General features: G+C 43.9%; 1 protein-coding gene and 1 pseudogene across 1 annotated transcript in view; one reads left to right on the top strand and one right to left on the bottom strand.

The window, feature by feature from the left end:
- Positions 1–27310, bottom strand: part of unc93a (unc-93 homolog A) — a 115561-nt gene that overhangs the window by 72211 nt on the left and 16040 nt on the right. Inside the window, exon 2 of the mRNA XM_041209021.1 lies at positions 8984–9165. Coding sequence (XP_041064955.1) covers positions 8984–9165 — 182 coding nt within the window. The remainder of the gene's footprint in view (positions 1–8983; positions 9166–27310) is intronic.
- LOC121269422 lies at positions 20002–24351 on the top strand (annotated as a pseudogene).

Below are 27310 nucleotides of genomic sequence, written 5' to 3'. Positions count from 1 at the left end.
TGATCGCAGCCAGAATTTACTGCATGAAATGCTGCCCATAATCACACACATTGAGGGAGTGAAATCTTTCAGTCCATGAAAATAGCAGAATTCAGATGAGGCTTACACAAAGAAACATACATGCAATCAACGATAGCCTGGATCATCAGGAAAATTTCAATCCATGCAAACTCTTGTGCTTGTTCCCCCAGAAAAAGGAAATGAGCTCAAGCAGTCTTCCTGTGTTTGCTCATAGTTGTTCAGTCAGCCAGGTATTCATAGATATTCAGTCATTCATTACATTATTCAGTCCGTAACGCATTCATTCATTATCACTCAATAACTCATTCAGTCATTGCAGTAATGTATATAAAAACTGAGATGTTGCTTAGAGTTCCAGCATAAGCCTGGACCCAAATATATAAAAGTTAAGAGCCATAGTCACCTTCGCTGTCACAGGAAATGCTGGGGGAATTTTACAGCCCTGCCCCAGAAGACACGTTTCCAATGGGAGGGCACATAGAAACATAGAAAATAGGAGCAGGAGTAGGTCATTCAGCCCTTGAAACCTGCTCCACCATTCAATATGACCATGTCTGATCCTCTATCTCAACGCCATACTCATGCACTCTTCCCATACCCATTGACACCTTTAGAATTCAGAAATCTATCTATTTCCTTCTTAAATATATTCAGCGACTTGGCCTCCACAGCCTTCTGTGTTAGAGAATTCCATATGTTCACCACCCTTTGAGTGAAGAAGTTTCTCCTCATCTCAGTTCTAAAAGTATCCTGAGACTGTGATGCCTTATTCTAGATCCCCGGCCAGGGGAAATAACATCTCTGCATCCAGTCTGTCCAGCCCTGTCAAAATTTCATATGCTTCAATGAAGTCTCCTCTCATTCTTCTAAACTCCAGTTAATACAGGCCTAGTCATCCCAACCTTTCCTCATACGATAATCCTGCCATCCCAGGAATTAGTCTGGTGAGCCTTTGCTGCACTCCTTCTATGGCAATTATATCCTTTCTTAGGTAAGGACCAAAACTGCACACAATGCTCCAGGTGTGGTCTCTCCAAGGCCCTGTACTCAAGTCCTCTCGCAATGAAGGCCAACTTACCATTTGTCTTCTTAACTGCTTGCTGCACTTGCATGATTGCTTTCACTGACTGGTGTACAAGGACACCCAGGTCCCTTTGTACATCAACATTTCCCAATCTATCACCATTTAAATAATACTCTCCCATCTGTTTTTCCTACCAAAGTGAATAATTTCACAGTTATCCACATTATACTGCATCTTCCATGTATTACCCACTCACTCAACCTGTCAAAAATTGCCTTGAAGCCTCTTAATACCCTTCTCATCGTTCACATTCCCATCAAGTTCCACGTCATCAGCAAACATCTGGTTACCTCATCCAAATCATTGATACATATTGTGAATAACTGGGGCCCAAGCACTGATCCCTGCAGTACCCCACTAGTCACTGCCTGCCACTCCAAAAAAACCCATTTATTCCTACTCTCTGTTTCCTGTCTGCTAACCAATTCTCAATCCATGCCAATATATTACCCCCCAATCCCTTGTGCTTTAATTTTACACATATACTTCTTATGTGGGACTTTATCAAAAACTTTCTGAAAATCCAAATACACCACATCCCCTGGTTCTCCCTTATCTATTCTGCTAGTTACATCCTCAAAGAACTCAAGTAGGTTTGTCAAAGATGATTTCCCTTTCATAAATCCATGTTGACATTGTCTAATCCCGTTGATATTCTCTAAGTGTCCTGTTATCACATCATTTATAATAGACTTTAGCATTTTCCCTACTACTGAGGTTAGGCTAACCAGTCCATAATTCACAGTGTTCTCCCTCCCTCCTTTTTTTAAATAGTGGGGTTACATTTGCCACCCTCCAACCTGCCAGGACTGTTGTAGAATCTACAGAATTTTGGAAGATGACAACTACGCATCCATTATTTCCATGGCCACCCTGGGATGTAGATTATTGGGCTCCAAGGATTTATCAGCTTTCAGTTCCATTAATTTCTCCAGTACTTTTTTTTAGTAATATTAATTTCCTTCAATTCCTCCTTCTCACTAGACCCTTGGTTCCCTAGCATTTCAGGGAAGTTATTTGTGTCTTCCTCCATGAAGGCAGAACTAAAGTAGCTATTTAATTGCTCTGCCATTTCCTCTTTCTCTATTATAAATTCTCCCATTTCAGACTGTAAGGGACCTACATTTGTCTTCATTAATCTTTTTCTTTTTACATACTTATAGAAGCTTTTACAGTCCACTTTTATGTTCCTTGCAAATGTACTCTCATACCTTATTTTTCCCCATTTAATTAATCTCTTGGTCCTCCTTTGCTGAATTCTAAACTGCTCCCAAACCTCAGGCTTGCTACTTTTTCTAGCAACTTTATATGACTCCTCTTTGGATCTCATACCATCCTTAATTTCTTTTGTTAGCCATGGTTGGACCACTTTTGTTGTTGTGTTTTAGTGCCAGAAAGGCATGTATAACTGTTGCAATGCATACATTCATTCCTTAAACATAAGCCATTGTCTATCCACCACCATGCCTTTTAATGAAGTTACCTAATCTATCTTAGCCAACCCATGCCTCGTACCTTTGTAGTTTCCTTCCTAATGAAGATTGTTATGTTATGTGTTGTCATGTTATGGTCACCGTTTCCGAAAGGACCCCACACAACAAGATTATTAATTAAACCCTTCTCATTGCACAATACCAAATCTAGGATAGCCTGTTCCTTAGTCAGTTCCTCAACATGTTGGTCTAAAAAAACATCTTGTACACACTTCAGGAATTCATTCACCACAGTATTATTGCTGATTTAGTTTGCCCAGTCTACATGTAGATTAAAGTCACCCATAATTACTGTAGCACTCTTGTTACATACATTTCTAATTCCCTGTTTAATGCCATCTCCTACCTTATCACTTCAGTTTGGAGACCTATAGACAACTTCCACTAATGTTTTCTGCCCTTTTTTGTTTCTTAGCTCCACCCAGATTGATTCTAAATCTAAATTTCATGATCCAATATTCCCTCTCACCATCGCACTGATTTCATCCCTAATTAATAACACCACACCACCTCATTTGCCTTTTTGCCTGTCCTTCCTAAATATTGAGTACCCTTAGATATTCAGTTCCCAGCCTTGGTCACCCTATAGCCATGTCTCCATAATCGTAATCATATCGTATCAATTTACATCTATTGAACTGTTAATTCGTCTACCTTATTGTGAATGCTCCGTGGTATGCTTCACATACAGTGCCTTTAGACTTGTCTTTATAACATCTTTACACATCTTTTTTTGTACTATGGCCCTATTTGCTGTTAGCCCTTGTTTCCTCTGCCTTCCACTTTTGCTTTCTACTTTTCTGTCTTTCACTCCTATCTTTGTTTCCCTCTCTTGTGTCTGTCTGCTTAGGTCCCCAACCCCCTGCCAATCTAGTTTAAACTCTCTCCCACAGTATTAGCGAATGCCCTTGTGGGGATATTGGTCCCAATCCTGCTGGGGTGCAAACCGTCCAGCTTGTACAGGTCCCACCCTCCCCAGAATTGGTCCCAATGCCTCAGGAATCTAAATCCCTCCCTCCTACACTATCTCTCCAGCCACACATTCATCTGGTCTATTCTCCTATTTCTGATCTCGTTGGTACGTGGCACTGGGAGTAAGCCTGTGATTACTATCTTTGAGGTCCTACTTTTTAATTTATTTCCTGGCTCCCTATATTCTGCTTTCAGCACCTCATCCTTCTTTTTACCTATGTTGTTGGTACCTTTATGGACCACAACCTCTGGCTGTTCACTCTCCCCCTTCAGAATGTCCTGCAGCTGCTCAATGACATCCTCAACCTTGGCACCAGGGAGGCAACATACCAACCTGGTGTCACGTCTGTAGCCGCAGAAACATTTATCATTCCCCTTATGATAGAATCCCTTATCACTATTGCTTTCCCACTCTTTCTCCCTACCCCCCACCCCGGCCAGCTGAACCACCCGCAATGTCACGGACTTGGCTTACTGCATCTCCCTGAGAAACCATCTCCCCCAGCAGTATCCAAAATGGAAAATCTGTTGGAGAAGGAGATAGACACACAGGTCTCCTGCACCACCTGCCTAATGTTTTACTCTCAAACAAAAACAGAATTACCTGGAAAAACTCAGCAGGTCTGGCAGCATCGGTAGAGAAGAAAAGAGTTGACGTTTCGAGTCCTCATGACCCTTCAACAGAACTAGTTCTATTCCCTTTCCCTTTATGCCTGCATATTCTTTATCTGTGGTGTGACCACCTCACTGTACATGCTATCCACGATGATCTCATCCTTGCAGATGCTCTACATTGACTCCAGGCACAACTCCAGCTCCGAAACACAGATTTCGACTAGTTGCAGCTGAAGACACTTCCTGCACATGTGGTCACCCTGGACACTGGAAAAGTCCCTGACTTCCCACATCACACAGGAGGAGCATTCCATTTAGCTGAGCTGCCCATGACTTACACTTAAACTACTCCCTTTACTTTTACTTTCTCTAGTTTAGAGAATATTAAGGACAGAAGAAATACTTACCAGGTCCTACTTACCAAGACTGCTGCTTTTCTTACTGAGGAAAGGAAGAAAATGAAAGGATCACCTCCTTCCCCTTCTCACCAAACTCTAAATGAAGCACTCCAATGCAGACCAAAGCAGCACTGTAGATGGCTTGCTTTTATGCCGTCTGAATCGAGCTTCTGAAAACCTGTTTAACCCAGTTAACTAACTCACTAGCTCCAGCTGCAAGCAGAGCCTGTATAACCCCTGTTTTAAAGTTAGATGAAACCTCACTTTCTCCCAACCCAAAGAGCAACTGTTAGTTAGTTGCTAAATTAAAGAAAGATTAGACTTAAGATAGAAATTGACCATTAAAAGTCCCTCTCTGACCAAACTCAAATTGAAGCACTCTAATGCAGCCCAAAGCAGCACTCCAGGTGGGTAGTCCACTGTATTCCCACCCATCCCTGACTCAGTCCCTATAATACAGTGGAAGGGCAAGGCATCCAATAGGCTGCCCACCCTTAGGCCTATTGAGGCCCTTAACTGCCCCCATTAAGTTGCAATTGAGGGCCTCAATCTGCCTCCACTGTCATAATTTGCTGAGTAGCGAATGGGCAAAAGTGGGAAGGGTGTTTCTTTCACCAAAGCTGGCAAAAGGGCAGGAAGTGGGGTACCTCTTTTGGTGGGGAGGGGTGGGTGCCCTGTGTCCATCAGGGGTATCTGCCCCCCTAAGATCATACCCCCACCCCTCTTTGTGCCTTGCCACCTGTCCTCCAAAACCTACCCCCCTCCCTAGAGTGCCTGATCCTGCCTTGCCCAAGAAACCCCAGACCAACCTTGTTCGGTGTTCCTTAAATTTCTTCGTGGGCCTCCTTGCAGTTCCAGCAGCTCCCACTACTCTGTTCTAGCACTGATCTTGATGATCCCCTCTCTTCTGGACTGCAGGTCTCTGAGCAACAAGCTTCTGCTGTTGCAGGCCTTGCTGCTCTTGATGCTCTGGTGGTTACCTTGGTCCTCATCTGAGGTCCAAAGTGATACAGTATAAGAGCCACCTGACATGACAGATCAGGTCACAAGTGCAGAACAGATTACTGAACTGCCAAAATATACATGGCACCATCAAAGTGTGTAAAGTAACCTCCAAAGTGTATAAAGTAACCTCTTAGTATAAGTACTGTAAACAAACCCTTTCACACAAGCAAGTAAGAAAGCAACAATGAGTAGTCAATAATTAATTGGTATACTTGCTAATCAAAAACAAAAATATCTGGAAAAACTCAGCAGGTCTGATAGCATCTGCGGAGAGGAACACAGTTAACGTTTCGAGTCTGTATGACTCTTCAACAGAACTAAGGACTAATCATGGCTTCAGCATCTCAATTGCTACTTTCTTTTCACTTTGCTTTCTCTGGTGAATTTCAGAAGCCTGAAAAACCTGTGCATCCAAAGTTAAACTCTAAAGCCCTACATTAACTCATATTTAAATTGACAACATACCTCTCCTGCTAATACACTGAAATTAAATCTGGAAGTTGGAGGGTTGGAGCTGGATTTGTGATGTGCTTGCATATTCCTGGGATTTCATTCCCACCCACACCTAAATCGACATATTCAACCATGTTTAAAATTTTTCCTCTAAAGAGAGTTGACTCCCTTCTTGTTGATGCAGATGGTGGCATTGATCAAGAGATGCAAGGGACACACGGCTGCAATCCACTACTCCTTGAATCTTGGGGATTCCTACCACTTTGTAAAATTGTATTGCCTTATTATACTGTTGCCATGAATTCAAGGGAAAACAGATGAAACAACTTGTTCCAACAAACAATGTATTTTTGACCGGCTCGTTTGGGTGTAGTGGCAGATGTGTGAAATGTGTCTCCATTGCTGCCTGACCTGTTGGTATCAATTTCTTCCCTTATTCCCCTGAGAACAAAGATACAAGGGAATTCCTAATGGGAAACTAGGGCTGGATTCTCAGGGCCCAAATCAAATTGGAAGGAAAGCAGGCAGCTAGGAAAAATGTCACTGACATAATGCATGCCAGTGTTACCTCCATTTCTATCTTTGTGAGGGTGGGGGGAGTGTTAATCAGGTCAATGAACATTATTAAGAGTTTGTTTAAAGCGTGTTTCCATTAAGGATTTAGACTTTTCTGGGGTGGCTGGCATTCAGCAACTGTGTGCCTTAGGCCAGCTGAAGGCAGGCATGGACGTCAGTGTTGAGTCATGGAGGCCAGAAATGTTTCTAAAGGTAAGTGTAATGAGTGAAAGGGATAATAATTCTGAAGAAGTTCTGAATGGTCAGATTGGACTTGAAACATTAACTCCATTTACCTTTCCAGAGATGCTGACATTTCTGCAGAGTTTTTCCAGCACTTCTTGTTTTATTTCAGTTCTCCAGCATCTGCAGTATTTTGCTTTTATTTTACATAGGTGAAAGGAATTACCCTTTTGAAGTAAAAGTTACAGCAGCCATCACAGCTCAATGAAGGAGTTAGCATTAAGAACTTTGCTGGATCAGGGGTGTCGTCACCCTCCTGAGATCATGTGAGCACGGAGCAGTCGGCAAGGCTGTTTGCGCTCCACCTGAGCACCATGAAGGCTGCAGCTGGAAATGGGTACTGCACTTTCTGAAATTGAGACCATTGGAGATGAGGAGTATCAGCCTGCACAATAAGGGTAGAGCCCTGGGCATCAGAAGGCCTGAGGGGAGAGATGAAGGGCATGAGGAGAAGGAGACACTACCCTGAGCACAGAACTACAGGCAGAGGTGAAGATACTTGTAGATGACGAGAACCAGTGTCGAAGGAGAGTGCGACCCTCTAGGCAGTCTCAGATGACATGTGTGCCCTCGTCTGTGGCATCTCACTACGTACCAGTGCATCACCCAGGTGATAAACGTCTTCTTCACCAAAGTTGGACAACACGTCAGATTCACAATTGATGGTGCGTCACAGGGTCAGAGGGCACTGAGTCCAGTGTCTGGAATGGACGGGTGGTGCCATCCAATACCCTGCTTCAAGGATCTCAGTCACTGTGGTAGTGTGCTGCACTTTCCATATCATGACCCTCCAGGGAGGTGTGGACCTTGAGGACGGTGAAGCTCTAGAAGGGCAGCTCATCGGAGGAGGGGCAGGAACCAGAGATAAGAATGGAGGAAGAACTGGAGGCAGAGGGAGATAACACTGAACAGGGAGGTGCCCCTGCTGGCACTCTTTGAGAAGAGGGCATCCCTCCTCTCCCTCATGGGAGCCTCTGGCTCCCCTATGACATATTGCTTCCCTGTGGTGCAGTGGGAGGGTTTGGCATAAACTCTCTCCTTCAGAACAACCAGCTGCCTCAGTTATGACTGTTGTGGGGTGCCTGAATGAGCCTCCCTCTTCAGCTAACCTGCTTCCGCTAACTTTAAATGGTCAAGAATCCATTTCAATTAAGAGCTCACCAGCTCAAAAATCTGAATTTCAGTCAGTTGCTCACTGAAGGCAGATTTCTGACATAGAAATTGACCCAGCTCCTTTTTCCTACCTTAATGGTGAAACTCCTGTCCCTATTGTCCTATTTCTGCATTGGGAAGAGGAGAGGGTGAAAGGTACAGTGTAAAAAAGCACAGCAATCAACATAAAACAAGCTAAAATTATTCAAAAGGATTTTTGTAAATCTTTACAAAGTATGTGTCAGGCTCTTTAAATGAATACATGTCTTTACCAGAGCATGGTTTAATCCTATTTGGCATTTTATACATACAAGATGGTGACTGAATATTTTATTACCATTTAAGCACATCTGCCCATTTTAGTGAAAATAATTAATGACACTATAAAATAGTATAAAACTGAACTGGGATCTGACACAAGGGATCTTTGTCACATTCACCACTACATGCATCCAAACAATTAAGGCTCGTTCCTGTGTCATCAATCTCATTCGACCTGATATCCAGACACATAAGTCTAGCTATCAACAGGAATAGCTTATGTAGGCTGGGGAGGAAGGAGTTTCAGACAGGAAACACAGGAGTTTGGTCTTCCTTGCTGTTTTAACTTCACAGCCTTTGTATTTTAGCCCTGACAGGTTAGCTGCCTGGGAGTCAGCCTGATTGACTGGATTAGTTCTCAGTTGGGCAGGATGCATTCCACATCAGGCCACTGGACCAGGTAGGTCTGACTCGCAATTCCAAGGAATGTGGGCAGGGTGGGGATTTGATTTTGTGGTTTGGCGTTGGGGGGGTGGGGGGGTGGGGGGGGGGGAGCGCGGTGGTGGTGCCGGCTTTCCAATCCCTGACTCCCAGCATGCAAAGTCCAATTGTCAACTTTGGGGCCTTTTATGGGTGGAGTAGGCTTGATTGGGGGAGGGGGGAGATTGGGGGCTTAGGTGGAAGAACCAATCAAAATACTAATAATTAAAGTAAAGATCTTATATTATTACCAGCTTGGATAAAAATTGCCAATTGTAAATGTAACGTAGCAGCACATGGAGATAACAATGGTCCATTTACAACCAAAATATTTTATCATGATCGGTGGAAGGAACATTGAAGAGAGGATAAGAGCTGCATAGATGACACTTAATGAGGCCAGGCCAAGGCCTCGATCACTGTTCAGGCTGCTCTGCAAAACAGTAACAAAACAGGAGGTAAGATAAATCACATAATGCAATTATAAGTTACATAATGCAATTTAATTACATTCAAACACTACCTAAAGTAACATCAGCAGATTTGTATATTTAAATGTGAAATAAAGCACAAATCCACAAAAAACTATTCAGGCTGTCATATCTGCTTTCTCCAGACAACTTGAAAAAGACCAACCAAATAAATTATGTTCTATGAAAATTCAAAAATGGAGATTTAATCAGGAAAGTTCTATTAAATGCCATCCTTGAATTAATATGTGACATTCTGCCAACTGGGGTGCACATTCACAGAAAAGCTTGAAAGAGGTAATGGGCACGTCAGACAGTTTAATGGCGAAACAACATTTTGCTTCCTTCCGATAAGACCACAGCAAGTTATAGAAAGTTCAAATAACAATTCTCTGAGTGTGTGGCTAAATTCTGTACAGTAGTTTTATTCAAAAATGAAAGCTCTATATTCACAAATTGCTCCAAGCAATTAGCTTCAGAATGCACTACCCATGAGGCAAACTCAAAATTATCTACATGATATTTGAAATAACTGGGTTTTAGGTATCCTGACAAACATGTGCAACAGGACCAGGTTTAATACCTTACCTTTTCACTAAAAATCCATCTGGGGTATACAGCCAAGTTTGGGTCCAGAGGCCAGATTTTCAGGGAGGCAGGCCAACTCCAGAGTCATTAAAAAATGGCAGGCAAGACCTAATTCCGGGACTCCTGCACCCATTCCCAGTGATAGCCATCTTTCTGGGATAAGTGTGCAGGTAGCGAGCCTGCATTCTGCACTCCCAGCCTGGCAGGTTCCTTGCAGGGGGTAGGCATGTCCTAGCCCCAGCATTTATCATGGAGTTGCAACATCATCTCCATGTCTCATGGCTTGCAGCCCCTCAGAGGAGTCTAGATTTGGGAACCTTTTGAAGGGTTAGTTGAAAAGGTCTTACCTATGTTCTCTGCCTCTTCCATACCATCTCCATGCTTATTTATCCAGTATGCACTATGTACCTAACCAATGAGCCATATGATAACAATGGCAAGTGTAGAAATACACAGGGAAAAAAACACCCATCATGCTCCATCATGGCAACTGGAATTGGTGAGTGGAAATGCAAGTTCATAAGAACAGGAGCAGGTCATTCAATCCCTGGATCCTGTTCTGCCCTTAATGGGGTCAAATTTTCAACTCTACTCTATTTGACTGCTTTTGAACCATTTTCCTTAACACCCTTATCTAAACAAATCTGTCAGTCTCAGTCTGGAAAATTTCAAATGAACCAGCAAGCACAGCACTATGGAGAAGAGAATTCCACATTACAATTACCATGGGATGTACTTAATAGAGGCGACGGAGCCTCGTCTGCCAACTGGAGAGCTGGTGAGAGCCCCATGTCGCCTCTTTTCTGAAGGTTCACCGTGGCACTCAACAGGAGAGCAGCGGGCCATCCTGGGATCAAGTACCCCGGAGGCAGAAGTCTTGCCCGGCAAGAGCTGCTGGCCAATCAGAGGCTGGCAGCTCTATTGAACTGTAGAGGCAGTGGCAGCTGCTGGTATGACACCAGTCAAGGCAGGAGGGTGGTTGTGCGGTAGAGAGTGGAAGGTGGTCAGTAGCAAGGGCAGGGTGTTAGCTCTCAGCAGCACCCCCCCACCTCCCCCACCCCCAACTTCCTGATGCCAGGTCCCTCAATCAGGCACTGAGGACCTTTGAAAGGGGCTCTCCATGGCAGCCCATATGCTACCCTGTAGAGGTTTGCTTCTTGTGCTCCAACACATGACGAGCCTCTTGCCTGCTGCTGGGTTAATACCAGTGGCGGTGGGATGAGGCCTTTAGTTGGACGTTATTTGTCCATTTCAGGGCCTCAATTGGCAGTGGGGTGGGAAGGCCATCCTCAGGTCCCCACCCGCCACTCTCCTACCTAATTAAATGCCCTCCCTGCCACCAAACTCACCACAGGAGAATGCATTAAATTCTGGCTCATGGGGAGAATTTTCCCCATGTTGGGCAGGCTGAGTGGGAACAGGAGTGAGCAGGCGTGGACCCGATCACCACCCACAATCGGGTCCGTGCTGCCATTTTACGTGGGAGGGCCAATTAAGACCCGCCCAGCATCCTTCATGACTCCCATCCAACGGCGACCCAGGAGCCTGTATAAAGGAAGGCCTGGCAGCCTTGGAAAGGCTGGTCGCAGTAGCTGGGCGAAGTGGTCTGCAGGGGGACAATGTAGGTGCCACAAGTCCGGAGGATAGGCAATCAGGGCAGCCCAGGCCAGGCAAGGCCAGAGAGTCAGCCAGTGGGGCAGTGTGCCCCTCATTTTTCAGACGAGTGCCTAGCTGCCCTCCTGGAGTAGGTGGCAGCACAGCGGGAGGTCCTTCTTCCGAGGGACGGGAGGCCCCCCACCTGACCAAACATATGTGGGAGGAGGTGGCCAAGAGTGTTAGCTCCATGATGTGGTGCGGCGCACATGGCTCCAGTGCCGCAAAAGAGTCAACAATCTCCTGCACTCGGGAAGGGTGAGTACCATGTTGCCTCAAGTCACTTAATGCAGCCGTCATCTTTTCCCCCCAACCCCACATCCCCCAACACTCCACAAACTTTGAGTACAGTAACGTCACTGAATCCCTCACGGAATGTATCCCTCGCTGGGTGTGAAAGTAGACATTGCCCATGCCTAGTTCACCCCGAGAGGGTTGACCCAGGATGTGTTCTGCATCCACAGCATGTGTGACACTGACATCCAGAGTATAGAATGGGGTCAAAAGTCAAGGGTCTGCACCTAGACAGAGTGCTGAGGCTGTGAAGCATGTCGAAGTCAGGGTGATAAAATGCTAGGAGGGGAGCTTCCAATCCGTCTTTTGGTGTTTGTGCTCCACATGCTTGTGCTTCCTTGCTTAAAAGTGGCATCTTGTGGTACCACATGTGAAGGAGGCAACTTTTTGCCTGTAAGTAGTGGGGGGGGTGGTCAGCCCTGGCTTGTTTGGGTCAGTGTGTGGCAGCTGCAGGGTGACAAAGAACTGGAGTCCTGCAATGTCCCACTCTGACTGAGTTGGCAGGGATGCGATGGGAATTCAGGTGCAGGCTTGACTAATCAATGCTCCTCTCTCCTTTTCAGGAGAAGACTGTGCACAATACGTTGGAACGAATGCGGACTGGCAGAGGGCAGGCCCAGTTGGCCATCCTTACGGCCTTCGAACAGCAGGCCACGGACCTTGAGAGGCGCCATGCTCCTAGGTACACTGGTGGTGGTGAAGTTGGGGGCGGTGCCACGGGGAGGTATGTTTGGCGAGCAGGGAGGTCACCATGTGTGTCACAGAAACCGTGGCACTGCCGAATGCTCAGTGTTTGAACTTAGCATCATTACAGGATGAGCACATAATGATCTGGGAGAGCAGCATGCAAGTTGACATTGTCTGCACTGTCGCTGATCAAATGTCCTTTCTCTTCCTTTCAGCATCACCAGAGTAGGGCCGGGAGGAGGAGACAGAGGGCCCACCTCTCACCCCTGGGATCAAGTACCCCGGAGGCAGAAGTCTTGCCCGAGGAAATGCACTCTCCAGCATCACACCATCTCAGCCAGGCAGGCACTAGAGCAGATATTAGCACCTTGATGGGAATTAAATCTTCGGCTAGTGTCCCAGGGCACAGCGATGAGGGAACTTCACACTCATCTGAGGTGTGGGCAGAGACAGAGAGTTCCGAGGGCGCCGGCAGCCGGAGGACTGCTGGGGACCAGGTACTTGCTTAGTCGGTGGCTGATGATATGCTGCTGGAGTCGTCCGTGAGGCAGCAAACGCCGGAAGTGCAGCAGGGTATGCAGGACGATCTGGCAGAGATTACATGAGGCTATGCATGGCATGGTGCTCATGCTGGAGGAGCCCACGCAGAGCACCACCGAAGCAATGAGCCTTGTGGCTGAGCACCATGCTTCCTCCATGGAGAGAGTGGCGACTCTCATGGAGCGGCTCCTCCAGGAGAACAATCAGGGCCTCTGGGGTTGCGCTTGGACCTACAAGCCTTCACAGCAGCATTGGCCACAGCTGGTCAGCCCCAGTGTGGGAGATGATCTGGGCACCAAGTATCCCAGCTCAGTGCCCATCCATTTACAGTGAGCAGGGAGGTCCGAAGCAAACTCACGTTGGCGTAGCAGCTGCCTGTCATCTCTGCCAATTTCCCTCAAGTCCTCCTTCTCATTGGCCCTTGAATCCCTAGCATTTCTGGGAAGTTATTTTTGTCTTCCTCCATGAAGACAGAACTAAAGTAGCAGTTTAATTGCTCTGCCATTTCCTTGTTCTCTATTATAAATTCTTCCATTTCAGACTGTAAGGAACCTTCATTTGTCTTCACTAATCTTTTTTTTACATATTTATAGAAGCTTTTACAGTCCGCTTTTATGTTCCTTGCTAATTTGCTCTCATACCCTATTTTTCCCCTCTTAATCAATCTCTTGGTCCTCCTTCACTGAATTCTAAGCTACTCCCAATTCTCAGGCTTGCTACTTTTTCTAGCAACTTCATGTGACTCCTCTTTGGATCTAATACTATCCTTAATTTCTTTTGTTAGCCATGGTTGTGCCACTTTTCCTGTTGTGTTTCAGTGCCAGAAAGGAATATATAACTGTTGCAATGCATATATTTGTTCCTTAAATACTAGCATTGCCTATCCACCATCGTGCCTTTTAATGAAGTTCCCCAATCTATCCTAATCAACTCATGCCTCATACCTTTGTAGTTTCCCTTGTTTAGATTTAGGACCCTTGTTTTGGATCGGACTACTTCATTTTCTATGCTAATGAAGAATTCTATCATGTTATGGTCACTGTTCCCCAAAGAATCCTGCACAGCAAGATTATTAATTAAACCTTTCTCATTGCACAATACCAAATCTAGGATAGCCTGTTCCCTAGTTGGTTCCTCGACATAATGGTATAAAAAAACCATCTCATACATACTCCAGGAAATAATCCATCACAGTATTCTGGCTAATTTGGTTTGCCCAGTCTATATGTAGCTTATAGTCACCCATGATTACTATAGCACCTTTGTTACAGGCATCTCTAATTTCCTGTTCAGTGCCATGCCCTACCTTGCCACTACTGTTAGGAGGCCTACAGACAGCTTCCACTAATGTTTTCTGCATTAGTTGCTTCTGAGCTCCACCCAGAATATTCTAAATCTAAATTTCCTGAGCCAATATCCTCTCTCACTATTGCACTGATTTCATCCTTAATTAACAATTCCACCCCACTTCCTTTTCCTTTTTGCCTGTCCTTCCTAAATATCAAGTACCTTTGGATATATAGTTCCCAGCCTTGGTCACTCTGCAGCCATGTCCCCGTAATCACAATCGTATTGTCAACCCATTTACATCAGCTTGCGCTTTTAATTCACCTACGTTATTGTGAATGCTCTGTGCATTCAGATACAGTGCCTCTAGAGTGGTCTTTTTAAAGTTTTTACACTTTTTTTTGTACTATGACCTTATTTGCTGCTAGCCCTCATTTCCTCTGCCTTCCACTTTTGCTTTCTAATTTTCTGTCTTTCATTCCTATATTTGTTACCCTCTCTAATGTCTCCTCACTCAGGTTTCCATCCCCCTGCCAATCTAGTTTAAACCCTCCCCAACAATACCACATATGCCCCTGTGAGGATATTGAACCTGGTCCTGCTGGGGTGCAACCTTCCAGCTTGTACAGGTCCCATCTTTCCCAGAATCAGTCCCAATGCCTCAGGAATCTAAATCCCTCCCTCCTACACTATCTGTCCAGCCATGCATTCATTTGGTCTATTCTCCTATTTCTGACCTGGCTAGCATATGGCACTGGGAGTAATCCTAAGATTAGTACCTTTGAGGTCCTGATGTTTAATTTATTTCCTAGCTCCCTATATTCTGCTTTCAGGACCTCATCCCTCTTTTTACCTATGCCATTGGCACTGAAATGGGCCATGACCCTGGCTGTTCTCCCTCCCCCTTCAGAATGTCCTGCAGCTGCTCAGTGACATCCTTGACCCTGGCACTAGGGAAGCAAGATACCATCTTGGAGTCACGTCTGTGGCAGCAGAAAGGTCTATCTGTTCCCCTTACAATCTCCTGAGAAACCATCTGCCCCAGCAATATCCAAAATGAAAAATCTGTTGCGGAGGGAGATGGACACAGGGGAATGCTGCACTACCTGCCGAGTCCTTTTACTCTGTCTGGCAGTCACCCATTCCCTTTCTGCGTGTGCATTCTTTATCTGCGGTGTGACCACCTCACTGTATGTGCTATCCATGAAGATCTCATCCATGCAGATGCTCCACTGTGACTTCAGCCCCAAAACGCAGATTTCAAGTAGCTGCAGCTGAAGACATTTCCTGCACACGTGGTCGTCCTGGACACTAGAAATATCCCTGACTTCCCACAATGCACAGGAGAGGCATTCCATATATCTGAACTGCTCTGCCATGACTTACCCTTAAATTACTCCCTTTACTCTTGCTTCCTCTAGTTAGAGGATATTAAGGACAGGAGAAATACTCACCAGGTCGTACTTACCAAAGTCGCCACTCTTCTTTCTGAGGGAAGATAGAAAATGAAAGGATTGTCTCCTTCCCTCTTCACCAAACTCCTTCACAAACTCCAACTTAAGCACTCTAATGCAGCCCAAAGCAGCACTCCAGTGCAGATCAGGGACAATCAGGAAATTGGTCAGATTTTGTATTGGTTTAAAGTTCTTTCTATAGTCTTAACTATCCTTTCTACAAGGACCTTGTCCCAGTCCAGTTTACTTTCAGCCTATGTGAGCAGTACTGCACTTTCCTGTCCTAAAATGGTGCCAGTGTTCCATGAAAACAAACCCTTCCTTCCCAAAAGGAGTCTTTCAGTACATGGCTCAGGTAGTAATCTGGAGATTACCTTCCAATTCCCTATTGCTGCAGCCTTTCTGTTCTGCTGTTCCTCCCCATTCCCTTGGACTTCCTATTGCACCATGGTGCTTTGGTTGGCATTCTTGCTATCTTTCCCACGACCTTTTTCCTTAACTCCACAGTGCAATGTGTTAACTGTATATTAATTGCGCTTAATTGTAGGCAGGTGGTTGGCATTAACTAGGGATTCACTTGTATCCCCATAAATAGACACTGACATGCTTGCTTGTAACCTGTAACTGTGTAAATAAATGCTTATGGAAGTGTGTAAACATTGGCTCTAGTTATATCCTTCAGCAATTGGCTTTCTGGATTAGAACATGATAACAAAGAATCTTTGCCTAAAGAAGAATGTTGGAAGCTATGAAAAATTTTCAGACAGAAAACTACTATCCTAATAGCTTTTGCAGAAAATGGCAGAAGGCAAGTATTAATTGTCAGTGTAATGATTACCCTCTGATGTTCTTGGAATCTAATACTTATGAATAGTGAAAGAATGAAGTGGATACGTGCTACATCCCTACCAAAGAGGAATAAAGTTATGACCTTGGTATGTCGCTTTTTACAAGTAAAGTATTTTATGAACTGGATAGTGATAATTAGAGTTCTTGGATGAGATTTACAAGTAAGATGATCTGTTAAATACTTATGACGCCTGGTGAGACCTTGATAGGTTTTGGAAAATAGATGGTCATCCCATCCAAGAATATATCATGGACTTTAAAAGACTGTATAAAAGATTGACAAAATTCAAATTGGGTATCGGTGGGTCAACACTAGTTTGTAAATTGCTGCACTGTGCTAAGGTGTCTTATATGGACAGCCTACAGATCCTAACTGGTGATTGGTTCTAACAAAGATCTTTGTTAGATCAGATGTCTGCCTTAAAAATATTCCTGGGGAAACAGTCATCTCCTTCAGCATTTTATGAAACAAATGAGACCTTCTGCAGTAATAAAAAGGATAGAGGATTCAATCCTTGCCAGATTTCAAGTTGGTCCACATCTGGCCAATACTGCAGAATTGGAACAGCAATATTAGGCAGATGATCCTAGTATGGGCATCACTGGCTAGGCTAGCATTTATTGCCCATCCCCAAAGGGCAGTTAAAAGTCAACCACAGTGCTGTGGGTCTGGAGTTACGAGTAGGCCAAACCAGGTAAAGAAAGCAGGTTTTCTTCTCTAAAGGACATTAATAAACCAGATGGGTTTTTACAATAATCAACTATGGCTTCACGATCATCATTAGACTTTTAATTCCAGATTTTTATTGAATTCAAATTCCACCATCTGCTGTGGTGGGATTCAAACCCAGGTCCCCAGAGCATTATCCTGGGTCTCTGGATTACTACTAGTCCAGTGACAATATCACGACGGCATCTCCTTGTTGTCTTCACAGAATTTTTTAATTATGCAGTGTTAGATTGTGCTTGCACTTTGACTGTAGCAGAAATATTAGTTAAAATGTTATCTCGATTCACTAAATAGGGAGGATTGATGCAAGGTGAAGGAATATATACATATTGGTTGCTTTTAGGTGCGATGACAACACATTGGTGATCACTGCAAAGTTATAATTCCATGTAAAATAACTGAAATAAAATAAAAATAAAACTTGACATTGGGCATGATAAGGCAATTATCTTTAGGAAGGCAGTTGATCTGCAGTTTACTCAGTCAGGACAGTATTGTATCACCTTAACAAAACCTGATATTCCTCATCAGACAAGAGTTAATGGCATTAGGTAATAAAAATCAGAGGGTGGGGGGGTGGGGGGAAGCAAATTTTCTTTAAGTTACATTGACAATTTGTTTCACCCTACTTATAGAGGTTAAAAATCCAGCTAAAAGATGGAAGTTGATGAAGAGTATATGAAACTAATGGAGGAGGTTAGAGAGAAGTGTGAAATCCATAAAAAGTATTTGAGGACACTGAGTAAGCCTTACATTGGCATATGACTTTGACAAGGTGATTGCCATGGATCTAAAGATATGGGACAAAGACAGTGTTGCAAAGACGTGCTATATAGAATATTAATTTGTAATGTCATCTGCTAGATATATATAGTGAACTTTTTGAAAAAACACTTTGTGTTAAACAAAGGACACTGGCCTACAGCAGCTACTAAGTTGCATTTGTAAAGGCACAAGCTACTTTATGCAGACAGAGTGTATGGAGCTCTAAGAGACAATAGCTAAGATAATTTCCCAGATTGAAACCAGGGAGAGGTCATGTGACCCAGCTGTTAGGTGTAAAATATACTGGATTTCAACTAACAGAGACTGCCACAAGGACATTACCTTCTCATCCCTCCCCTCCACACCACCCCCCCCCCCCACCCCGGACTTCTCTTCTCTTTGAAACCTGTCTCATTGGGCAGAATTTTGCCCTCGGATGGCGTGCGGGCCCCACTGGTTCGGCAGCGGGTGGACAGCCGACCCCCACCACTGAAACGGGGCCCACTACCATTTTGAGTGGGCAGGCCAATTAAGGCCCGCCCAGCGGCCTGCCCGACAGGAAGCACTATGCACTTCCTGTGCAGGGAGGGGAGGGAATCCCCAGCTGTCTAAAGAGCGCACTGCTCCCTGAGACAAAGTGCTGTCTCAGGGAGATTACTGACAGTGTACTAAAGTTAAAAAATAGAGAAATAAAAATATTATTAACATGCCCCCGTCATGTGACAATGTCACACGAGATGGGACATGTTAATAAATATCGCATTACATTTATTAAACTTTTTAAAAGTGAACATGAAACCTCATCCCGCCAGTGGATGAGGTTTCATGTATTATCAGAAGCCCGCTGGGGCTCCTGGTCTGCCCACCGGCCTTAAGGTTGGACGGGTAGGGCCTCTAATTACTTTAATTACCCTGTCAATGGCCTCAATTGGCCATTGACAGGTCAGCGGGTGGACAGCTGATTTCGCTGTCCGCCCGCCTTCCTGAAAATTTAAAAGGACTGGGATGACGTCAGGGGTTCCTCCCGACATCATCCTGCGTCATTTTCCTGTTGGCGAGCGGGCCCTGCCCCCAAATCGCCTACGGGAAAATCCTGGCCACTAAAGCTGAGCCCTGTTTATGGTTTGAGAACTCACCAGAAGACTTCATTGCTGCAAACCGAGAGTTCTTAAAGGAGGATTCCAACTCAACACCACTGAATTCAAGAGAAAAGAGAATCAGCCAGCCACGACTGCAAAGTTTCAGTTTAAACTCTGTTATAATTAATCCAGGAGTGGGGCAAAAGTGTCAGCTCACCCCTCCTAACCTGGTCATAACAGCAGAAATATTTTCCTTCTACAGCTTGTAGACCTGCCAACTAGATTTAATTTCTTTACAATAATACTTGGCAAGGACGAAGTTTATTACAAATAAAATCAATGGAAAATGGTTAGTGAAAGGACTCGGGACACCAGCTAAGCTTCTGACTGACAATGGAAGGGATTTTGCCAATGAGTTCAGAGACATGTGTGAAAACATGAACATGATGGTCGCAAATACTGTATCACAAAGTCCCTTCTGCAATGGACTCTTGTGAAAGACATTATTCTGTGATTGATGAAACACTGCATAAAAATTTAGCTGATCAACCAGGCTGTCAAGTTGACTGCCACCCTAGCACAGGAGGTTCAAGCAAATAATTCACTCCAGATATTTGGAGGACATAGTTCCTATGAATCAGTCTATTGGTGAAATCCTCAAACCTGTGCGATAGTCCTCCTGCTCTAGAAGGTACCCCAGTGAGTTACATTTTTTTCTGCACATTTGAATGCTTTACATGCAGAGAATCGAGCTTTCATCAAGGCTGAGATCACGGAAAAAATTTAGAAAGTCCTGAGACATCATACAAGACAATTCGAGACAGAATTTAATTGAGAAGATTTAGTGCATTATAAAAGAGAGGATTGAGCATCATGGCGGCCATGCTGCATCAGGGGTTCGAGTCCCAGCTCTGGCTGTGGGCAGCCCGGGCACAGGCCCGGGACAGGTAGCCCTGTCGGTGTTATAAGATGACACCCTCAGACGATGAGCTGTACCAGCGCACCAGAATGAACACTCGGGAGAGGGAACTGCACAATGTCATGTTCATTGATGGTTACAGCAAGCACAGCTTCACTATTAATGGGAACCGAGTCTTTGGCCCATGTGCAGTGATTCCACAGGCAGTCCTACAGTGGGATGTTGGAAGTTACAAAGACATCAGTGAGGGCAGTCTTACTCTCTTTTACATACTGCAGCCTAAAATGGAGATTTTGGTTTTGGGGATGGATGATCGAATCCAGAGACTGGACCCCAAACTGTTGATGTTTATGAAGAGCAAAGGGATCGCCATGGTGATACAGGATACTCCAAACGCCTGTGCAACCTTTAACTTCCTAACGAGTGAGAAAAGATGCACAGCAGCTGCGCTGATCCCACCGCTCCACAGAGCTGATGTAACTCGCAGTAGTGTTTGAGGAACCTTTCTCCAATTGTACAAAGTAATTAAACTGTGTTTGTGTCAAAAAATAAAAATAAAAGAGAGGATCATAGAGAATGGAAAAGCTCTGGTATGGTAAAAGGGTGTGATGGTAAGACAGTACTTATTAAACATGGCAATCAAACTGTTAAGGTTCATTCATCAGTATTAATCAGAAACAGTTACAAAATCTCACACTCAAAGCAGCTACTCAAAGTAATTAAGGCACCTGAGACCTCGAATGCTAATTTGTTTTGTGATGAAGGTCTTGAAGAACAGAATATCATGGGCTGGATAGTGGTAATGATGTGACAGGACAGAGCTATCGCATCCAAAGCCAATAGCCTAGAGTTGGTACTCAAGTGACAAATATTCTAGAGAATGGAAGGATATGACAATTGTGAGTTTTGCAGAAAAAGCTACTGGAAAGTTTTAAATATAAGTTGACTTTTGAAGTGATGATTGCCAAGAAATGAGCTCCATGGTTGGCAGAATGGGGTCAAAGAGTAGAGAGTAAGAAAGTGCAGTGCAAGTACTAATAATGGGTCTGGAAGTGACTGTTGCATCAGAAAATGATCAAATAACAAAGAAACAAAGCTTCCAATAGTGCAGAGGAAGATCTCACAGTAGTTATCCTGACTGATGGAAAAGTTCAAGTACTGGCTGGAGCTTGAATAGATTAAACAATTAAATAAAGAACACAGAACAATATCGGAACAGAACTAAAAGCAGAAGTACTCATCATGATGATGATTTGGTGATAGCTGTTTAACTTAAACTTAGGGATAAACTAATAAGTGAGGCAGAATAAAGAGTGTTAGATAGTTGGAGAGAGTGTCAATGGAATGTATTTGGAGGTACCAGATAAGGGGCAATCAGCTTTGCCAGATTGGTGGATTTATACTGAAAATGTCCTTGCAGATGGGATGTGTGATGCTACTAACTGCAATTTTGAAGAGCAATTGGGTAATACAGATATTAGAGTGAATACTCAGCAGGAAAAAATAATCTTTGGAAATATGTGTAACTCTTTTGGCCGCATATTCAAGGCAATATAGATTAATTGACATAATACTCTCATTTCCACAGGATGATACTTTGCATAGATGTGTTCTGACACTGCCCAAAGGGGCAGCAGATGTAGAAAGAAAACAATGAAAATTAAACAAATGAATCTGTGGCCTACATGATGCTTCCAGGATGTGGTATTTTTCTGTGAGATCTGTTTTGCTGAAAAGGGATTGCATTCAAATGAAAGCAAATCCCACATTTTCTTTTATGATACCAGTAAAACAACTTCCAGGCACATGATGCATGTTGGTTTAGATATTAAGCAGAGTAGATCTGGAATAACTAAGAAATCCTATTCAGACAGTGATCCTGTCCCAACCTGTTTAATTATACCAGATCCTCACAGAGCAACTGCAAAGTTTGATTGGTTGTGTGCTGGTTGGGCATTTAGACTGGAATAGTTGCTAGATTAGCAATTGGGTTTAAATACTATGGGAAAAATTTTCCTCCTGTTGGGGGGGGAAGTGTGGGAGTGGGCATGGACGGGCATGCCTCCGATTGGCACCCCCAATTGGAGGCACGCCGCCAGTTTACATGGGTGGGCCAATTAAGGACCACCCAGCTATGCGCTCCCTGTGTGGGCGGGGGGGGGTGTGGATTCCCTCAGCCGGGAGTGCAATCTTTCGCGCAAACATGCGAGAGAGCGCACAGATCTCCCTGAGGCTAGGTGCTGCCTCAGGGAGATCGGCTCAAAATTAAAATTTTTAATGCAAATGATAAAAAAATTTCCTTGACATGTCCCCTCATGTGATACTGTCACTTGAGTTGGGACATGTCCATAACCTTTATTGAAAGATTTGATAAAAATTTCAATACTCCCATGAAACTTCATCCTGCCCGTGGATGAGGTCTCATGCTTTTTCCGAAGCTTGCCAGGCTCCCAGCCTGCCCGCCAACCTTAAGGTTAGATGGGCAGGTCCATTAATGACCATAATTAGTTTTTCAATGGCCTCAATAGGTCGTTGACAGGTCAGCAGGCGTGCAACTGATTCGGCTGCACGTCCTGCCAACCTGAAAATGGAAATGACGTGGGGTGACGTTGGGAGTTCCACCCAACGTCATCCTGCGTCATTTTACCCATCGGCGAGCGGGGCCCACCCCCACTCACTGGCCGGAAGATCCTGCCCTTTGATACACAATAAAGTATGTTTTAAGGGAAAATAAAACATTAAAATTATTAAATCTGGAGAAATGCCATTTTTATCTATGCTTCATGAACTAATGTTCCTAATGGAGTGCAGATGGTTTCATAATATTTCTTCTGGGTGAAAATTGGAAATTTTGTTGCTTTGTTTGGGAGGCGAAGAAAATGTAAGTTGTTTAAAAGTATTTCAGCTGTTGAGACACTGGCTGTTGTGGAGGCAGTGGATATGGGATTCTATTTGTCAAATATTTGTAAGTATAAATATATGTGAGATTTGTACAATAAGTATACTGAAAATAATGGCCCAAATTTTCGTCAAGTCAGAAGGGGTTTGTGCCTGAGCCAAAATGGTGCCAAAGTCCTGATTCCAGAAGTCCTGCCCCAACCCGGGACCCACCATTTTCGTCAGGGCCAGGAAGGGGGGAGATTGTAATTTGCACATTTGTGGTTCATGGAGGCAGTTGCACATGTAAAAGTGTAGCTGCCTTCAAACAGGTGCAATTTTTATTCCAGTGATGTTCAAAATATGACAAAATAGGGCCTTAGACCACTGAACAAAAGGTCTAAAGTTGCTGGAGGTATTTGGGAGAGGTCAGGTGCCCTTTGGGATTATTAAAAGTATACATGAATGTGGATAAATTTAATGCAACAGTCAAGGCATTTTAATCGCCAAGCTCTTTAACTTTTTGGGAAAAACAGCCTGCAATTAAAAAAAAAAATCAGTGCTTGCAATTTCACTTGCTTTCTGTGGACATAGGCTGTTAACATAAACTAGGATTAGTGCTGCGTGACTGATTCCACAACCTATCATTATCAAAGTGGGGAGGGGGGGCTACAAGTTCACAGTTTGATTGACAGTTCCAAGTGGTTATAAAGTCTCTGATGTGAAGTTATGAATACAAATATTTGTTTTAATAGGGGATTAAGTATTTGAGATGTTTGTTTTTTTATTAGGGGTTAAGTACATGATTTCATTATGAATGACTTTTTTTTATTAAAAAGTGGTCATCATAGACACTTACAACTTAATACAATTTCATCTCACAAAGGCTGGGCGGCTGGGTTGGCATGAGTTGACACTAAGTTGGTACCAGGCTATAAATGGCCATGGTGGGGTGTGGGGGTTAGGGGGCTAGAGAGTTGTGGATTGACATGGAGGAAATGAGGGGTCATGAGGGTGGCTAGAGGGGCATAGGTTTGCATGCAGGATACGAGGGATCATAGGAAGCACGAGGCGGCATGGATAGGGCATTGAGTGTGTGTGGAGGGGTGAGGGGTTTTGATGAGTGAGAGGTGATAGATGGATGGCTGGTTTTTGGTATTATTGCTTTTATACAGCTGGGACAAAATGCCAAATTACCAGGCCGGGCCTTTTTAAACAGCCCACCTCCACACATGGCTGCCTCCAAACTCTTTCCTGGGGTATCGGGCCCAACTCCCTTTAGCATCCATTCCTCTGCAATGAAAATCAGATCATTCAGGATTGATTTGGCTCAGCAGGAATTGTCCCGACTCTGTGCCCCCAACTCGGGAGTGAAAATTCAACCCAATATGTCCAGTGAATGTTGTGTAGATAATCGTTCATTGTGAAATAATATACACTCTACAAAAAGTAGACAATGTTTTGAATTGACCTTGCTGGTTTGAAACAAATGCAGAAGAGAAAAGAAATATTTAAAATTAAATGGGTACATGTGAGTGGTCAATTGTTGAATTGTTTGACAAAAAGAAATGCATATACGAAGAAATTGGTAGAGGTCCAAGAGAAGGGGTGTCTTGCAATGTAATGCTTTATAAGAAACATGGACATTTTAGATTTAATTTGTTTAGGACTTCAGGCTGTACAATAAATAAAAAGAAACAAGGGAATTATTAATTATGTTTAATTGTAGGCAGTCGATGTACATTTACTGAGGATATACTTGTGCCCTTATAAATAGATATTGCCTTAAACTATGACTGGGTTAAGAGTTGTTTTCTTGTAATCTGTAACTGTAAATAAATGTTTATAAAATTGTGTAAAGATTGTAAAGATTCTATACTTCACTAACTGGCTTTCTGGAGCATAAAGCTCTTCCTGTAATTGTATTTCTCTACTTGGTGTTACTGTTCAAGAGTAATGTATCCAGATATTTATCCTTCCAAGATGTCAGTCTTGGCTCAGTAGTAGCACTGTCACATCTGTCAGAAGTCATGGGGCAGAATTTTGCCCTCACCAGGTGGGCTTGGCGGGGGCAGGCTGGAGAAATCGGGGCTGGACCGGGATTTTATACTGGCGGTCCAATTAAGGCCCACCCAGCATGAGACCCATGCTGCATGTAGGCGGCGGGGGGGGCGGGGGGGGGTAGGGGTGGTAGCGGGTGAAGAGGCGGGTAAGAGTGCAAGTTCATGCATGCACATGGGTACATGCTGGAAAAGCTCTGAGGCACAGAGCTGCCTTAGGGAGAAGAAGATATGAAAATGAAAAATGAAAATTTATAAAATATTTTAAAACATGTCCCCTCATGTGATTCTGTCATATGAGGCAGGGGCATGTTTTTAATAAAATGTTAACATTTTTATTTTATTTTTAACTGCTGTTGGAAACCTCATCCCGCTCGTGAATGAGGTTTCTGAAAAAATGCAAAGGTCGTCTGGCCTTTTCGCCTGCCCTTCAACCATAAGGTTGGAAGAGCAGCGAAAAATTGAATTCAACTATAACTTTAATGGCCTTAATGAGCCTTTCAATTGTTGGCAGGTGCACTGCTGGCTCGCGTTGACCGAAATATCGCACATCATTTTACATTTGTTCGGGTTGGGCATGTGCCTGCCGATGAAGTAAAAATTCTGGCCATGGTTTCAAGTCTTACATCAGAAACTTGAGTGTATTTTCCAGGTTGACACTTCACTGCAGAACTAATGGAGTGCTGCATGGTCAAAGGTGCTTGCAGATGAGATATTAAACCAAGACCTTGCCTGCCTTGTCAGGTGGACTTAAATCAGCCCATGGTACTATTTCAAGAAGAGCAAAGTAGTGCTTCCCAGTGTCATGGCCAATATTCTTCTCTCAATCAATGTCACTAAAACATCTTGTTCTGGGCATGACCATATTGCCATTTCAGGGACTTTGCTGAATCTAAATTAGCTGCCTTGTTTGCAACATTCCAAACAGTTAAAAAAAATATCCTTAATTATAAAGCACTTTGGGATGTCCTGAGGTCATGGAGCACACAAAATAAATTAAAGTTCTTCCTTATTTTTAAAGAAAGACATGACTGTACCAAAGCTGCATAATAAACTTTCTGTAGTGGATCACAATCATAGAAAACAGAGGTAACATCATGCAGGACACACCATTCTACAAACTTTGTCCATTTGAAATTATACACTTTACAAGTAAGGGATTCCATTAGGATGTCCTTCACTACAGCTCACAGAGCATGACTTTAGAATTGTCGCCTCTCAAAGGGCAGACCACTGACCACAAAGTCATAAAAAATGTGATCCTATAGTTGAAAAAGGAGATTTTTTCTTCGAGGTGCTGAGATAGATAGAGCTTTGTCCACAGCAAGAATGTCCAAAATCATGGGGGAGAATTTTCTCCCCGTCGTGTGGGCTGGGTGGGAGTGGAAGCGGGAGTGGGCGCGGGCACGGGTGGGCACTCGGCCGATCACACTTGTGATTGGTTGCGCACTGCCATTTTACATGGGTAGGCCAATTAAGGCCCGCCCAGTGTGACATGCACCCAGAAGTGCTCAGCGCTCCCTGTGTGGGCAGGGGGAGGAGGGAGAGTCGGGACCTGCGCTCTTTCAAGCACGTGTGCGAAAGAGCGCAGAAATCTCCCTGAGGCACGGAGTTGCCTCAGGGAGATTCATTTCATTCTGAAAACTTGAAGTAAAGAATGAAAAAAATTATTCAGACATGTCCCCTCATGCGACAGTGTAACATGAGCTGGGACATTTCAATGAATTTTAATAAAAATTTTTATTAAACTTATAAACCCTTCATGAAACCTCATCCCGCCGTGGATGAGGTTCCATGAAAAATGCGAAGGCTGCCTGGGCTCTTCGCCTGCCAGCCAACCTTAAGTTTGGGCGGGCAGCCCTGTTGATGATTTTAATTGGTATTTAAATGGCGTTAACAAGCTTTTCGCAGTTCGGCAGGCACGCAGCCGACTCCGGTGCATGCCCACCGTACTGAAGATCGGAATGACGCACGGTGATGTCGGGACGCACACCACATGTCACCGCGCACCATTTTATGTGTCGGCGTGTGGGGCCCGCCCCTGCACACTGACCAGAAGATTCAGGCCATGATTTCCAGAACTAACACTGTGTTACCAGGACCAACTTCATGCTCACTGCTCAAATCATCTACAAAATTCATGGTATTATAGAGAATGATGGGTGAGCATGAAGAGATTTGTAAATTCAAGAAAATAATAAACAATTCAAGTTTCCAGGCTGTTCATGGCAATTATAAGAAATGATAATTGTCAGGAGAAGTTAACAAGTTGATTTCTGAATAGTTACATGTGCTGAAAAAGATTTTGAACAAATTTGGAATAGAT

The sequence above is a fragment of the Carcharodon carcharias genome, chromosome 2 (assembly GCF_017639515.1).
Source record: "Carcharodon carcharias isolate sCarCar2 chromosome 2, sCarCar2.pri, whole genome shotgun sequence".
Lineage (NCBI taxonomy): Eukaryota > Metazoa > Chordata > Chondrichthyes > Lamniformes > Lamnidae > Carcharodon > Carcharodon carcharias.
This window is presented reverse-complemented; position numbering and strand designations above follow the sequence as displayed.